The sequence below is a fragment of the Sphaerodactylus townsendi genome, linkage group LG03 (genome assembly GCF_021028975.2).
Source record: "Sphaerodactylus townsendi isolate TG3544 linkage group LG03, MPM_Stown_v2.3, whole genome shotgun sequence".
Lineage (NCBI taxonomy): Eukaryota > Metazoa > Chordata > Lepidosauria > Squamata > Sphaerodactylidae > Sphaerodactylus > Sphaerodactylus townsendi.
The window spans coordinates 13741977-13759129 of record NC_059427.1 but is presented as its reverse complement, the minus strand read 5'-3'; the positions used below and the strand labels follow the sequence as shown (position 1 = coordinate 13759129).

The 17153-nt window shown below is 46.5% G+C and overlaps 1 protein-coding gene across 2 annotated transcripts; it reads left to right on the top strand.

The window, feature by feature from the left end:
- Positions 1–1158: 1158 nt before the first annotated feature.
- On the top strand, positions 1159–17153 carry LOC125428682 (E3 ubiquitin-protein ligase TRIM7-like). Of its 2 annotated transcripts, XM_048489194.1 has the most exons (9): positions 1159–1890; positions 2756–2851; positions 4982–5212; positions 9776–9798; positions 10835–10953; positions 12188–12220; positions 12540–12596; positions 13595–13720; positions 15557–17153. In XM_048489194.1, exons 1-9 carry the CDS (start codon positions 1282–1284, stop codon positions 16069–16071), a joined length of 1809 nt encoding a protein of 602 aa, XP_048345151.1. In that variant the 5' UTR covers positions 1159–1281; the 3' UTR covers positions 16072–17153. The 2 variants fall into 2 exon arrangements, with proteins under 2 accessions (XP_048345151.1, XP_048345153.1); XM_048489196.1 differs by lacking the exon at positions 13595–13720.

Here is a 17153-nt window from a genome sequence, read left to right as displayed (position 1 = left end):
TTTCATCTCCTTCTGTGACCTTGCCAAAGGGCACTTAACTCTCCTTGCATTCCAGGGGAAACACCAATAAAGCTCTGACAGTTCTCCCCTTGGGCTCCTCATTTCCCATCTCATTTGCTTAAGGTCTACAAAACCTGTTATATTGTTCTCAGTAAAGCAGGAATATTGCCTGTGTAACCTGTAACTGTGGGTTTGGGGGGTGGGGGGCAGAACTTGGAAGACCAGGGGGCATACATTGAAAATGCTGGGGGGAAGAATTAGAACTAATAAAAGGAAACACTTCTTCATGCAACGTGTGATTGATGTTTGGAATACGCTGCCACAGGAGGTGGTGATGGCCACTAACCTGGATAGCTTTAAAAGGGGCTTGGACATATTTATGGAGGAGAAGTCAATTTATGGCTACCAATCTTGATCCTCTTTGATCTGAGGTTGCAAATGCCTTAACAGTCCAGGTGCTCGGGAGCAACAGCCGCAGAAGGCCATTGCTTTCACATCCTGCATGTGAGCTCCCAAAGGCACCTGGTGAGCCACTGCGAGTAGCAGAGAGCTGGACTAGATGGACTCTGGTCTGATCCAGCTGGCTTGTTCTTATGTTCTTAAGTTGCAACAACTAAATTTAAAACAAAATGGTTTACTGTATTGTCGAAGGCTTTACTTTTTAAAAAATGGTTTAATTTTCTTATTAAACATCATTAAACATTAAACTTCTTAAACATTAACATTTAACATTAACACTTCAAGGTCCTGTTCAGGGTTCAATCCCAAGTCCTTATATTTACAATCTATTGATAATGCCAAATTCCAATTCTTCTTTGCTGGTGGTTGGCTTATGAAGACTTCAGCGGTTTGGTGAACTGGATGCAAGATGATGAAGGTCCTCCAAAAGAACCCCCACCAACTACATACACAGAAAGCCCTGAAACAATAAATTCTAACATTTACAATACAGCAAAAAAAAAAAAAAGCCAACTCCCTTCCCACTAGTTCCCAACAACTTTGCAGTTACCTTAAACAAGGTGTTAAGAGCTTATAATAATATACCCAGATCCCAGCCTGGAAGCCTTGCTTCCTCCAAGTTTTGGAGTTTTTGCAGCCTCCTGCTGCTTTGAGTCTCCGCCCCTTTCTGGGTCAACCCATTCGGAACAATAGGGGTTAAAATTCTTAAAATTCTCCTTCTGTAGCAGCAGTTCTGGTGCAAGGCAAACTAACAGTGCATCGGGAGAGCAAAGATCTGGAGGATCTATTGCGGAAGGCGCTCACGGCCGGGTTCAACTGGTTATGGTGGGTTTTCCGGGCTCCACGGCCGCACAAACCCGGAAAACCCACCACAATCTGGAGAATCATTTCCGGGAGAGGAAGCTCCCTGTCTTTGCTGGAAAACAACAGAAGCGAAAGTGGACTTTGCAACTCCCCCATCCTGCAGCCGAGGCAGCCATGGCGACTGGGGGTCCGGTCCAAGAGCTCTGCGAGGAACTCACCTGTCCCATCTGCCTGGAGTATTTCAAGGACCCGGTGATGCTCACGGAGTGCGGGCACAATTTCTGCAAAGCCTGCCTGCCCCGCAGGTGGGAGGAGTCCGTCCAGGAGATCTCCTGCCCTGAGTGCAGAGGAGCCATTCAGCCAAGAAACATTAAGCCCAACCGGCAGCTGGCAAATGTTGTCGAGATTGCCAAGAAACTCAGTCCTCAGGGTGGTAGGGAGGAGGAGGCGGCGAAGAAGGCTCCGAACTTGCAAGAAGGAAAGCCGAGAACTTGCGAGAAACACCAGGAGGCCCTCAAGCTCTTCTGTCAAGGGGATCAAGCCCTCATCTGTGTGGTCTGCGACAGATCCAAGGAGCACAGATATCACGATGTGATTCCCGTGGAAGAGGCTGCCCAGAAGTATAAGGTGAGGGATAAATAATTTGGCATCTTAAATGGGATCCAGGTTCACCATGCCCGAGGAAATCTCTTGGATCCCCCCTTTGCATCTGGATTTTACTGTGCGAAGTGGCAAAATCCACTTGCAAACAATTGTGAAAATACTGGGGTGCTGTGTGGTTTCCGGGCTGTATGGCCGTGTTCTAGCAGCATTCTCTCCTGACGTTTCGCCTGCATCTGTGACTGGCATCTTCGGAGGATCTTGTGAAAATAAATTGAAAGTGCGTTATCCTGCATGTGCAGAAGGGGCCACAGAGTGGAAAACATGATGATGGAGAGACTGCAAGGATATTCATCAGGGAAAGAGTCCTCTGGTTCTACCTAGAGACCTTTGTGCGGCTCTTGTTTCTGTGTAGTTCTAGGTCAGCAATCACATAGCTGGCCCTCCCCACCCCCAATTTTTTTAGCCCTGCCCCAATGGCCTGCATTTCTCTATCTATTCAAGGGCTTGACAATTAGGAATTGCAACAATGTCACAATGATGTATTGTCAGAATCTACTAGTTCCCAGTATTTTTAAAATAACTCTCTAGCCTTTTGCATTGTGGTCTTATAAGGGGAAATGTAATAACTGCACTACAAAAAAGGCCGCAGACTTTTAAAAACAATTAAAGCTTGGATAGGAAAATTCAGGGAAGGATATTCTCTTAAACTAACATGATCAATCTTCCTTGGTGTTAGGAGTCCATAAAAAGATGAGAAATGAGAAGGCTTTCTTCTCTCAGGAAAAAAACTTCTCCCCATTTGATGCTACGTATAATTCACCGTATCTGTCTGTGCCCTTCTGTATTCTTCTAAAAACAAAGCAAGTCTGAACTTTTGTTTTCTCTTCAGAGTATGTTATATGGCTACATTGAGATTCAGAGGAAGGAGAGGAAAAAAATTATGGCCTGTAAAGCAGACAGAGACAAGCAAAGCCAAGACCAGCTGGTAAGTGTTGTGCGATCTAGCTGTTTGTATGTTTCTTTAAGAGAACTATTACGGGAAAAGGCGGCTGTAGGATGTGCTTTTCAAATGTTGCTTGGCTGAGACTCATAAACAGACTTCAAATTAGGTCGTGAGGCGTTATTGACATAACAAACTGACAACGAGGATGGGATGGCTTTTTTTGCCTTTAAATATGAGCACCTTTTTTTGCAAAGTCCAGGTGAGCCTCCAGTTGCTTTTACTTCATGGATTCCTATTTTTGATAGTCACCTTCTTGCGATCAGTGGCGCAGATGTGTCTGAAGACAGCAAACTTGCTCTGCTTATTCACTCCTTGGGTGCAGAAGGACAACATAATTTTTACATGCTTCCTGTTGCTGATGGTAAATATGGGAGTGTATTACTGCACTGAAGGATTTTTTTGCACCCTGATTTAATGTGGTAGGTAACCGTTACAAATATTGTCAGCAAGAATTGTGAATAAGTTTTTGGCTGTAGATTTCACTAGGGAAGAGGATCCTAAGGAGTTAATATCTGATAACAGTGCCCAATTTACACCTGTGGAGTTTGAAACCTATCTTGTGGAACAAAATATCATGCCTAGGAGGTGCTCGATGTATTGCCCCCAAGCGAATTGAAAAATCCAGTGGTTTAGAAATCTGAAAGATAGTTTGCAAACTGCTACCATAGAATGGAAGGAAAGGCGTGGATTGCTTTTACTTCCGATTTTCTGCAGCCATACAGGCCAACAAGGCATGCTATAATACAGAGATCACTGGCAGAATTATTACATGGAGAGAGATACATACGGTAGTAAATTACATGTTCTTAGATTTCCAAAAAGAAGGTCTGATGTATTGTTAGATTCTAATTTAAGGTGGGGAAAGTGGTTCAGAAGCACATAAGAACAAGCCAGCTGGATCAGACCAGAGTCCACCTAGTCCAGCTCTCTGCTACTCGCAGTGGCCCACCAGGTGTAGCTCTAGTGTACACAGATAAATGTAGGAGTGCTAAGGAAGTTGAATTTGAATGGAGTTCATTTGTTAGAATAAAACCTGAGATCCTCCAAAAGGGAGAACATACATTTACTTAGGCTCTTAGGATTGTGGAAAAGAAAGGACCATATACCTGTAGATCTTCAAATGTGTATGGAATTATTCGCATTTGATACCCATGTTCTAGCAGGAAAAAGTGGGTTCCGAGCCAGATGGTTCTTTTTTTGTTACTAGTAATTGACACTGAGGTTGAGCCTGCTTATGAAGAGGAACAATTCAGGTCTTCAGCTGGGACTTTTAGATATGCCTCAAGAAACATTACCATCATCATCTCAAGAAATACCATCTGCCGTAGCAGTTGAGAAAAGAGTGAGAACAAGATGACCACCTGTTTGGACAAAGGACAATGTGATGGGTTAAGAAAGGGGGGTTAAATAAGTGGGTTTTGGGTTGCAATTTGGGCACTCGGTCTCAAAAAGGTTCGCCAACACTGGACTATACTTTTGGGATACTTGTTGCTGTTCATATTTGTTTATTGTTAATATTTGATTCTGTTATTCTGTTTTGTTGGTTGTTAGCCGCTCTGAGCCCTATGGGGGAGAGCGGGGTACAAGTCGAATAAATGAAATGAAATGTAGTATAGGTATGTGTATGTTTCTTTAAGAGAACTGTTATGGGAAGAGCTGTATCTATAACTTTGATGTAGAAAATGGAAGTGAAGGCAGCTGCAGGATTTTTTTAAAAATGTTGTTTGGCTGAGACTAATAAACAGACTTGTTGTGTCTGTTCAATAATGCTTCCAACAGAATTCCATGTTGTTATTACTAGGAGGTAACCAGAAACTCAAAACCGTTGCTGGAAATTAAGTATAAAATAGTAATTGCCATGAGGTGGAAATTGGTAACAGCCTGATTTTCCATTTTTTTCTCCTCTCTCTCCATAGGAATATTCCTGAATGGTTGCTCCAAGGGAGAGTCCTCAGAAGTCCCGAGGAAACTCTTTCTGTGCTAAATGTTGAAGGGATCTCTGTGGAAAGTCAGAAGGGCCTTTCCTGTGGGATTCTCATCCACTCGGTTTCACCAGGGTTCATTCTGTTCCTGCCTCCCTTCTAATTCCCCATTTCCATCTGGTTTCTGCAGAAGCGAACACAATCTGCGAGGAAGAAGTCAGTAACTCAGTTCAGGAAACTACACCAGTTTCTGGAGGAACAGGAGCAGCTTCTGTTGACCAAGATAGAGGAAGCAGAGAAGGAGATTGCAAGAGAAAGGGAGGACTACCTTGCCAGACTCGCTGCCCAACTTTCCTCTGTTGAAATGGTCATCCAGGAGATGGAAGAGATGGCTGTCCAGCCAGCGACCGAATTCCTTCAGGTAAGACAGTGCCAAGAACAAGGTGAGCTCTCTTCCAGATGTTTGTATACCTGTGGGTGCCTTTTTCTGCTGTGTAAGAACTGGCGTCCCAGCTGATGGAGCTCATAACTTGTTCTAGTATATATAGGATGCAAGGAATGTGCTCAGGTTGGTGTGGATCTCTCTGAGCCCTTCCGGACACCAATAATGATAGTTTAGACTCAGGTTTGACTTGCATGTAATGGCGGAGTCTTACCTTGACTTTCGAGTCCTCCCCGCTTCCTCCGACACTTTAGCAGCCGACCTTCGTGTCTCCGAAGCCGAAGCTTCAGAGGGCGGGACCACCTCCCTGTGCTTTCGCGTTCCGGGCCCATTGGTTGCTGTGTCCCCCGTTCTGCGCATGCCCAAAGCTTTTCGCGCCGCCACGAAGTCTCCCCTTCTGCGCATGGGCGAAATACTTAGATTGTGATTGGCTACATGGCAGAGTCGAGTGGCAGCGGAGATTCCGCGACTCCGTCGGCTCTCGGCAAACGAAGGTGCAACTCCCGAGTCCCGGGCCAGTTCGACTCAACTCCCCGAAAGTAGAGCTCGAGAAATTCAATATGGCGAGAGTGGGAGGTGAGTCGAAAGTCAGAACCCGCGACCGAGATCCCGGCCTTCACGCTACGCTCTGCCAAAGCGGAGGACTCGGGTCGGACTCTAGTCGATCTCAGGTCGAGCACGACAATGCGGAAGCACCCTCTGAGATAAGGGTTCTGTTTGATGGTGAGGGAATCTGTGGTCATTTTCCCTTACTGAGAATGAACACTAGTAAACCCTTTCAGTTTCCTCAGTGCCCAACGCTACTTTTACTGTTTTCAATTCTTTCTTTAAAAATAGAGTTTTGTGGCATCTTCAAGACTAACAAGTTTTTATTTCACTGATTTTATTCCACTGTAAATGTTCATGGATTAGAGGAGTGGTGCTCATTCTGAAGCTCACAGAGAGGCACATTTGCGATTATCAGCCCAAAGAGTCGCTTGACTACTGTGTCTCCTACATGGCACCCCACTAAATACACCATCACAGAAAAACTCAAGCTTTGCAAAGACAATGTACAGACTGGTCAGAACCACATCTCATATTCACTGTTACGGTCAAACTACATATGACACTGTCCAGCGTCTGAACCATGGGCACCTCTGCCATTTCAGAATGATTTTAAAATGCCGAATGGTGGGCTGAGGTGCTCTTGAAATGACTGCATAGATGTGTGCGTGGCCATTTTGGCACTTGAAGCGGCATGCGGACGAGGGAATGGGGGACCAGAGCTCCTAATTCAGCCATACTGTGGGGCCAGTCAGGATCAGGTCCATGTGGCATTTTAAAATCCCCTCATGTTTTAAATGGTGGTGGTGTCAGCCATCACATCCAGCGGGGTCCTTAGAAGCTATTGTTGGTCCATGTAATTGTGTCCATATCGTATAACCCTTGGATTTCTCTAATTTGGAATTCAGTGAGGTTATGTTATCATTTTAATTACACTGACAATAGATTACAATTTAATTTTAAACCAAACATTTAAATTTCATCCAAATACAGGAGGAAATGTTAATTTACTTTTAATTTCTCTGATGTATTCTAGTATTTTCTGTATATTGCATATGTAACCTCAGTTTTATGGGTTCTGTGGGGCAGAACTTGGAAGGAGTTTGTAACGACTAAATTTTAAACAAAATAGTTTACTTTTCCTTAAGGTATAACACTTATCAAACATTAACATTTAACATAACGATTCAAGGTCCTGTTTAAGTTTCATTTCAAGTCCTTCTAATTACAGTCCAATAATGCCAAGTCCATTTCTTCCTGCAAGCGGGTGGCTCATGAAGACTCCGTAGGCTTTGTGTACTGGATTTGAGATGATGAAGGTCTCCAAAAAGAACTATCACCAATTACACACACAAAAAGCCCTGAAACAATAAATTCTAAAATTTACAATAGAGCAAAGAAATAAACTTCTCCCTCCCCACCAATTCCCAACAACATTACAGTTACCTTAAACAAGGTGTTAAGAGCTTATAATAATATATCCGGATCCCAGCCTGGTAGCCTTGCTTCCTCCAACTTCCTGAGTTCTCCAGCTTTTTCAGATTGCAGATGCCTCAGATTGCAGATCTGAGATTGCAAATGCCTTAGCAGACCAGGTGCTCGGGAGCAGCAGCAGCAGAAGGCTATTGCTTTCACATCCTGCACGTGAGCTCCCAAAGGCATCTGGTGGGCCACTGCGAGTAGCAGACTGCTGGACTAGATGGACTCTGGTCTGATCCAGCAGGCTAGTTCTTATGTTCTTATGTTCTGCTGCTTTTAGTCTCCACCCCTTTCTGGGTCATCCCATTCTGAACATAGGGGTTGCACACATACATAACTGTTTAAAGAATGATTATATTAATTCCCAGCAGCTCCATTCAAAGGGGGGGGGGCTGAAAGGGCTCTTAGGAGAAGTGCAGCCTTGTACTGGCGCTTTTGCCCTCCCTGGGGCACTTACCCTGGCGGAGGGGGCAGGTGCACCAGTGGTTCTGCAACAATCTGATGTTTCGGTCACGGTGGAGCTGTGCTGACATTGAGCATGGGGGGGCAGGCTGTAACTATCCCGGGGTTTAGGGCCAGTTCCACAGCATACCGACCCTCGGATGTATGCTACACTTTCTGCAGCGTATGTCCATTCATCCCTATGGGGCTTTGCGACAGTGGGGAGGTCTAGGCCTGGGCCTTTCCCTGGTCCCTGTGCTGCCCTTGTGGAGGCAGCAGGGTGGTGCTGCATTGGTGTCGTGGCCTGCTGCCTCTTGGTTTGGATGGTTGTAAATCTCCAGGAATTTCTGAACCTGAAGCAGGCAACCTGAAGCTCAGGTGAGTGAGGGATAATCAAGGCTACTGGGGGATGATCATGCCAGCTGGGTGACCTTGGGCTAGTCACAGTTCCCACCGAGCTCTCTCAGCTCCACCTACCTCACAGGGTGTTTGTTGTGGGGGCAGGAAGAGAAAGGAGATTGTAAGTCCCTTTTGAGTTTCCATACAGGAGAGAAAAGGGGGGATATAAATCCAAAGTCTTCTTCTTCCAAACTATCACACCCCTTTTTCAAAAAAGTAAAAGAGTGGGGAGGCAGGGATGCCATTGTGGCATTTAGGGTCCTTCTGTGGTTGGGCCATTGGGAAGGAGGAAGGCAGTGTTCATCTTGTCTTTCCTTCCTTCCCACCTTCAGCATGGCAGTCTAGAACTAAACAGTCAATAAAGGACCAAACGGGTGCTTTTGGAGGGCACCTCAAATTGTCTACAGTGGGTCTCTATTTTTCACGTTCTCTGGGTCACTTTATGTTAGTGAAATAATAATTTATTTAAAACCTTTTAAAGCAACCTTCTACTTGATCAAGATCCCCAAGGTGGCAAACATTAAAAAAATTGAAACATTTGAATAATTAAAAAATACGTTTACCATTGTAAAATGATCCCATAAAACACACATCAAACAACAACAATGCCGGGCAAGAGGGCCAATAATCATTATGCTTAGTTTTGATTAGTTAGACCCTAACTAGTTGGCAGGGTTCAATGCACAAGTTAAACAGAGTTGCCAACTCCATCTTGGTGAATTTTTCCATGTTTGGGGAAGGGGAGGAAGTTCATTGGTAACAGAGCACTTCGGGGATTGTGGTATAGCAAAACGAATTAATAAACAAATAAATTCTTCCTCAGCTCCTACCTTCTAGCAACTCCAGGACTTCCTGGTTTTCCTGGTTCTGTAGTATATTCTAAAGCTGCCATTTCCTCAGGTGCACTGATCTCTCTAGTCCAGTGATGACGAACCTATGGCACGGGTGCCAGAGGTGGCACTCGGAGCCCTCTCTGTGGGCACGCGCACACAGAGTTCATCATGTGGGGGGTGGAAAATCACCCTCCCAAACACACATCTAGGCTGGTCTGGGCCACCGCGGAGAGCAGGGAGGACTCTGCTGGCGGGCCTTGTGCCTGTGCTCCAGGTGGCTGCTGCCTGAGGGGGGCGGGCGCAAAGGAGGCAGAGATGCTAGAGAGGCACAGAGTGGTGCGCACGGGACTTGCTGGAGGCTAGAGCAGGCTGGTCCCTGCTCAAGCAGCTGGCCCCTGCTCAAGCAGGGGAGGAAGAGGGAGCCAACCGTTTTTTTCTAAACTAAAACCTCAGCATTCAGGTTAAATTGCTGTGTTGGCACTTTGCGATAAATAAGTGGAGTTTGGGTTGCAATTTGGGCACTCGGTCTCAAAAAGGTTATCCATCACTGCTCTAGTCAGTTGTCATTCTGGGGGAACTGCAGGCTCCATCTGGGGGTGGCAAGCCCACGTGTAAGTGAGAGAGGTAGTGTTAACCATGAAGCCTCTGAAGATGGGAGAGCCTCACCCAAGCCAGCTCCCAAGCCTTGGTACTGCTGGGCAGCATCATTTAGAGGTCCAGCTCTGGCAGAGGATGAGGGGAAGAGGGGAGGCAGACCCAAAAAGGTAAGAACACATTAGCGCATGTTATCTTTAAAATGCAGTGGCAGACACTGTATTCCCTCTCCTTTCTCTCTTCCCTGCAGGATGTCAAAGGCTCCTTGGAGTGGTAAGTAGATTTTCCTTCAAGATGATGGGATTGATCTGGATAGCATGTAAGGAACTTGCCTCCAGGGAGGAGACCATAGGACTCTAGAACATCCAGCATCCAGGTGAAAATAAGTTCTCTGTCATTCTTTTCAGCAACCCTCTTTCTTACTGAAATGTAATAAGAACATGAGAAAGAGCCTGTTAAAAGACTGAAATATTTGGCTTTGAGAAAAGCCCTCCGAAAAAGAGAAACCAGAGCTCACCTAGTGCTGTCTGTCCCACTTCTCCCTGAGCACTGCTCCCTCATCTCTGCTCTTCTTTAAAGGAAACTTGCCCCCCTCCTGCCCCCAAGAAACAAATGGTCAGTGCCTCATCAAGTGAAACTAAGACAAAGCAAAGTTTGGGCAGCTTTTCTTAGACCCACAGCACAAAACGCAGCAATTTTACCTTGCTCAACTACCGCCTTCCATGGCAGGGATTTAGGGATGAAGCAAGGGGAACTATTCCAGGGTCTCACTTGGATCAGGGCACCTTGATTACTGCGTCATAGATATGGCCTTGATAGGAGTGGGCAAACAAGGGTGTACCTATCTGACCTTTAACCTTCAGAGCAGTAATTTACAGAATCAAATAAAAAGCCCTACAGTCCAGTCCAGAGCTCTGGGGCGGCCAGGGATGGCGATGCTGCAGTTCTACCTGCTTTTTGGTTATGTGGGAAAGTGTGGATGGCTGCCTGCTGACAGATTTGCCCCACTTCTTCGATGAGTGCCCCAGGAGGGCATTTCTGCTGGACTAGTGCCCTGTGCCTCCTGCTGGAGATTCGATTGCCCCCCACCCCACCCCCCATGCTGATTCGGCTGTTAGTTTCCTATCAAGTGAATTGCATCTGCTTTTCAGAAGAACCTCTCATTTTGGGGGGCTGCAGGGAGGGGGACTCCTCTTCCCAAAGCAACGCCTTCCTCTTTGGGTTCCTACCATTTCCATCCTGCTTCTTTGCTCCACTCAGGAATTGTTGACTGGATGTTTGGGTGGTTGACAGTATTTCTCTCAACCAGGTATGCGGAGATAGAAGAGTTTGGAGATTCATTCACTCCTAATCTGGGTCTGATGGGGAGGATCGACAAATTTGACCACATAACCTGCTTTTTGGAGGCCAATCTGCCACAATTCAAAGGTACGAAAGAGTCTGACTAGTGATGCTGATGATTACTTGCAAATAAAACGCCTATAACTCTATAAAACAACTTATTCAATTCATACTGTTTCCAAGACCTTTAGATATGTCTGAGTTAACAACTCTGAACTACCCTCTAGTAGCGGTGACTCAAGCCCACCCCGGGCTAGGACAAGCATCGGTCCAACTGGAGTGACTCCTCTGCAGAGCTCCTGTCTGTTTTCTTTTGTCCAGAGAACCTCGTAATTCCCCAGAACATTACTGGGGAACACGCCAGCTGGGTGACCTTGGGCTAGTCACAGCTTCTCGGAGCTCTCTCAGCCCCACCTACCTCACAGGGTGTTTGTTGTGAGGTGGGAAGGGCAAGGAGATTGTCAGCCCCTTTGAGTCTCCTGCAGGAGAGAAAGGGGGGATATAAATCCAAACTCTTCTTCTTCTTCTGGAAAGCAGATTAGATAAGGTTGCTTCCAACTTGAGAACCTTCAACTGGCGCTTATCTTTTAACTACGGTAGTATTTTGCTCACTTAAGTCATTCTTATCAGAGGAATTCCACATTTAAACCTTCACCAAAGGCTTGCAATTTTGCTCTCCATAAAACTGTTCGTCATTGCAATTTAGACAGCTTTGGCCAGAAATGGAGGTCTCATTTTTACACCTGCGCAGCAGACATTTCTCAAAAGGGGCAGGTGGCCAAGGTCTCTCTTGGTGCAAGATCAAAACTCAGCTCCTTTAACCCTTTATAAGGTTGCCTCTGGCTTTGTTTGCAAAATAATGGCTTGGTTCCTTTTCCATCCCAGCAACCAGTAAGCATCAAGGGACGGCCAAGAAAAACTTTCTGCTGCACACAGGCAGGGTACATGTAATCTTTTCACAAGAAGGGTAGAATGGCTTTTCTGATGAATATTTACCAGAAAGGCCCTCCTGAGCCAGGATGTCTTGCTGCAAAAGTATATACAGGGGAGTGATGAATAAAAAGAAAAAGAAAAGGGAGTCAAGTTAGCACTGAGCAATGGCTTAGGCAGCACACTATTGTCTGCCAGGGAAGAGGAGCATTGGGCATCTCAGTGGTTTAAACAGGCCCTGGTGAGTGGCCAGAATGGATGAAAGTTGTCTTTTGGTTCCTGCCCATAATGAGCTCCTTTTGTGCTGCGTGTATCACAATTGTGCTTAGAGATGAAGTTTGCTTTTCCCTTCTCACCCAACTCTGGATCCCTGTTCCTTTTCCTTCCCCAGATACCCTGGCATCTGAGCTTCAGCTGCAGAAAGGTAAATTTTAGAGATAGGTGGAGGACCAAATGCACGGGTGGGAGGAGGGGTGGAGGAACTTGTCAGAAATGGTGTGATAATGACAGAAGTCAGAGGTCTAGCCTCTCCTTTGAACAGTGAAAATAAAATTGCGATTAAAGTGAGTTAAGGAACAGGTGGTTTGAGCCGGTCAGAAGCCTTGCTGGAAAATGGGATCAGGGTAGCGGCGTTGGTTTCTCTCGTTTCTCACATCCTTTGTTAGTTAGACCCTATTTAAGTTTCTTTTATCTTTTGCTGCATTGAACTGATTTTTTTAACAACTGGCTTTTTCCTTCATGAGCTGGAGGATCCTGGGAGCGGATGAACAAGCGAGGTGTGGCGCGTCCATTAGTAGATGGTGAGAGGCTTTGTTATTATTCTCTCTTAAAGTGCACAAAAAATGGAGTTGCGCAGGTTTTGGGTCACCTCCTCCAACAAAGCTTGTCAAGCAATTGAAGACTGATGAAGTTCAGTCCTGCTCCTTCCGGAGAAGTTTCTTTGATCAAGAGCCACTAGCCCCCTTCCCCCACCCACAACATTCTTACTTTCCCCCTAAACTCCCTTTCCCCATGCACAATGTTTTTACCTTACCTCTAGGCCCCCTTCCTTCACCTGGAATCACCCCAGCAAAGTGAGGAGGACCATCTCTGAGCATGTACAGAGTGTGCTGGCCTCCTCACATCCTTGGCGCCGTCCCCTCCGTCCTTCAATATCCCAGTGCAGCTTCTAAAAGTGCTCTTTAATGAAGAAGGTGAGGGGACACCGCACTGGGGGATCAGAGGCTGAGTGGGGTGGGAGCCATTGAGGAAACCCAGTTCCTTAACTCGGCCTCCTCACCCAGCCTCCACTGCCCTAGTGTGACTTCCACAGGCTCTCTTCAAATGCCCCTAGCCCCCTTCCCCCACCCACAACATTCTTACTTTCCCCCTAACCTCCCTTCCCCCATGCACAACGTTTTTACCTTACCTCTAGCCCCCCTTCCTTCTCCCAGCTTTCATGGAAACACCCCAGTGATTCGCTGTTATTTAGTCCCTATTTAAGTCTATTTTATCTTTTGCTGCATTGAACTGATTTTTTAAGAACTGGCTTTCTATTTCATGAGCTGAAGGATTCTGGGAGTGGGTGAACAAGCAAGGTGTAGCGCGTTCATTAGTAGATGTAGAGAGGCTTTATTATTCTTTCTTAGGTACACAAAAAATGGAGCTGTACAGGTCCTCTCCTCCAAGAAAGCTTGTCAAGCAATTAAAGATGGGTGAAGTGTATTTATTAATTGAGGAAGGATTTAAGAGACCTTGCTGCAATCTCTTGGCGACAGATAGGTAGCACTTGAATTGGAAGAATGTCTTCCATTTCCAGATAATCCTGCTCCTTCAGGAGAAGTTCCTTTGATCAAGAGCCCCAAGGGGTTTTCCTTGGCGCCCACCTGCTGCCTGACCTTTGATACCCCAGCGCAGCTTCCAAAGGCACTCTTCAATGAAAAAGGTCAGTGGATACTGCACGGGGGCATAAAAGGCTGAGTGGGGCAGGGGAGAAATTGAGGAAATCCCTTTCCTTTCCTTCACTTCCCTCCCCTCTACCCAGCCTCCACTGCCTACCAAAGGCTGTCTTCAATGGGAAAAGCCATGGACACTGCACTGGGGTATCAGAGGCTGAGTGGGCCAGGGTGGGGGAGACATTGAGGAAACCCCTTTCTTTAACTTCCCTCCCCTCCGCCCAGCCTCCACTGCCGAAACGAAAACTGAGGTTCCGCTGTAGTTAATTAACATACAGTAAACTTTTTCAGAGTTGTCTCTGAAAAGATGGAAAAATGGGTACCAGGTGTGTGGGGGGGGCATAATTTCAGTGTTTGCCCCAGGTGCCATTCTGTATAGCTATGCCCGTGGGGAGAGCCCATCCAATGGGACTGTGTGATGGGGGCTACTCCTGGCTCCCAAGCAGAGGACACACAGGAACCTCAAAGCTGTGAGCTCTGAAGAGATGAAAAGAACATGTAAACTGAGGCGCTGATTTCTTGTGGAGCCCGGAGCCACACCACACCCTAATCTTAAAGAAGCTTCTGTTGCAAATGTCTGTCTTCTCCTTAAGGAGCACCAATTACTTTCCCAGCATGAAAGGAAAGGAGAGATCAGACCACTTGTGGAACTCTGGTGGCTTTAGCAGGGTGTAAGGCTGGACACACTCCGACAAAGTCAACTTTGAAACAAAGTAATGAACTTTATTGATTTGTGTTGCCCTATGATACAGGGTGCTGGAACTGAGGGTTTTTGCCCTCAGTTCCGGTATATGTAGGGGTTGTAGGGGGTGGTCCTTCCCTGTGGCAGGAACAGGGATAACTGGGGAAACAGAAACTTACTGAGAAATAGAAACTTACTGGCAGGGCCGCGGCCCTGACACAGGGTTGCAGTTCATTTTGTTCCGAGGTGCTGCATCCATCTGATTCTCTGATCACCTGTTTCCCTCATCACTAACCAATACAGCCCTTCCTCTCCACATGGACAAGCAAGCGTCAGTCATTACATTTCCCTCTATTAAAATTAAGCAGTGGCCTCTCCCCCCTCAATTGCCAGTACCTCAAGGACATCATCCATAACCTACCCAGGCAATCACTAGTTCAGAAAAGAATATTTTTCTTGCCAAGTACTTTTCACAATTTCCCTCACCTTGCTGTGGGCCAAGACCTCACCAGAGGGGACTCTTCCCCCCCATCTGTCAAGACCTGCGATGTAGGAAAAATATACATCTGAGAGCAGGAAGAGTACTTTCTCCTCAACCCCAAAATGTCCTGTGTCATCCAAAATAAATAGGTTGATATACATTGACTCCATCTCGTGCTGACTCTGGATGCCAGTTTTTGTGACATTCACATATTAGAAGAAAAAGAAGAGTTTGGATTTATATCCCCCCTTTCTCTCCTGCAGGAGACTCAAAGGGGCTGACAATCCCCTTTCCCTTCCCCCCTCACAACAAACACCCTGTGAGGTAGGTGGGGCTGAGAGAGCTCCAAGGAGCTGTGACTAGCCCAAGGTCACCCAGCTGGTGTGTGTGGGAGTGTACAGGCTAATCTGAATTCCCCAGATAAACCTCCACAGTTCAGGTGGCAGAGCTGGGAATCAAACCCGGTTCCTCCAGATTAGATACACGAGCTCTTAACCTCCTACGCCACTGCTGCTACAGGGGAAAAACTTGATAATTGTGCTAACGTTTTAAAAAGAGGACTGTCAGGGGTGGGCTTATCCTCAGGGTGGCTGGGGGACTGAAAGTAAACGAATGTCCCAGCTGATTTTCTTTCTGTTCTCTCTTCTCATTCCTCCCCTGCAGTTGATGTGACTCTGGATCCTGACACGGCTCACCCGCTGCTCCTCCTGTCTGAAGATCGGAAGAGCATGAAACTGCGAAAGGAGCCTCTATGTCTGCCCAACAATCCTAGGAGATTTGATAAAGAAACGATGGTGTTGGGGCGCGAGGGGTTCAGATCAGGCCTACGTTTCTGGGAAGTCACTGTGGGGTGTGAGGGATGCTGGGCTGTGGGGGTTGCCAGGGAGTCTGTGAGGAGAAAGGGCGCGATCACCATCTGTCCTGGGCAAGGGATCTGGGCTTTGGCGAAACTGGGTGAGGCTTACTTGCCTCTCTCTGATGCTCAGGCACATTTTCTTAACCTGGAGAGGAAGCTAAAAAGGATCCAAGTGTGTCTGAACTATAAGTTAAAGCGCGTGGACTTTTATGACCTCGACACAGAGGAGCTTCTTTACACATTCTCAGATGCCTTCTTCTGTGACGAAATGCTTTTCCCCTTCTTTTGGATTTTTCAAAATGGCAACCTCAGCCTTGCTTAGAATTGCAGTGCTGGGGCTACTTTGTGATTCACTGAATGCGTTGGAGACTCAGTGGTGCCTTGTAATCCGTATGTGTGTTCTCTTACCTTGCTATTTTGCTCCCTGCCCCATCCCAGTAGTGTCTTTGAGTAAACATGCTTGACAGTTCTGAGGAGAACATCTTTGGGTCTTACTCTTTCTCCACTTTCTTGACCTCTGATCTGAGCTGCACTGTTTGGCATCCTTTCCTTCACTTCACTTAAGTCAGGCAGCCTTCTCCCACCCCCGGCAGTTACAGATAGTTTTGAAGGCTACACCAGCCCACATAAGTGACCACACTATCTTGTGCTTGTACACACCCACTTTGAAGGCAGAAAACATAGCTTCCAATCTTTTCCAGTCATTGTCTCTCAGCTTAACACATCCAGCTGGCCTCTACCGGGGCCAGGGCTTTTACGGCCCTGGCCCCGCTCTGGTGGAACAGGCTCTCAAGGGAGACCAGGGCCCTGCGGGACTTGCAAAGTTTCCACAGGGCCTGTAAAATGGACCTGTTCCGCCAGGTATTTGGCCAGCTGGGTCGAGTGTGATCCTGTTCCATCTAGGCCTGCGGTGGGCTCAATTGGGGGGGGGGGGAGTGGGGTTTTTATCGCCATCTGTCTGATGTAGTTCCTATTTATAGTTTTATATGTATAGTTTTATTGGCTGTTGTTATGGGTTTTAATGTTGTTTAAATATTATATTGTTAATATTTTTATGTTGTTCACTGCCCTGAGCCCCTTGGGGGAGGGCAGCCTACAAACTTAAAATGTAAACAAATAAATAACCTATTTCACAGGATTGCTGTGAAGCTAAGAAGCCCCTCTGCATCCTCCTTGGATCTACTTAGGGGGCAAAAGGGGGATTACACAAAGAATAGTCAAACCAATTCAGCGCCTGCAGTCCCTTCTGTGCAGGGAGCAATCCCTATTGTTCTCTGTACATGCTTAGAGGTCTCTTGTTCTTCCTTGGGTTCCAGGCTTCTGTCTGTTCGGTACAAGGGGAATATTCTGCTCTGTGTGCTGCACGGAGGATTGCAGGAATATCATGCTAAGCAGGAAGAGTTT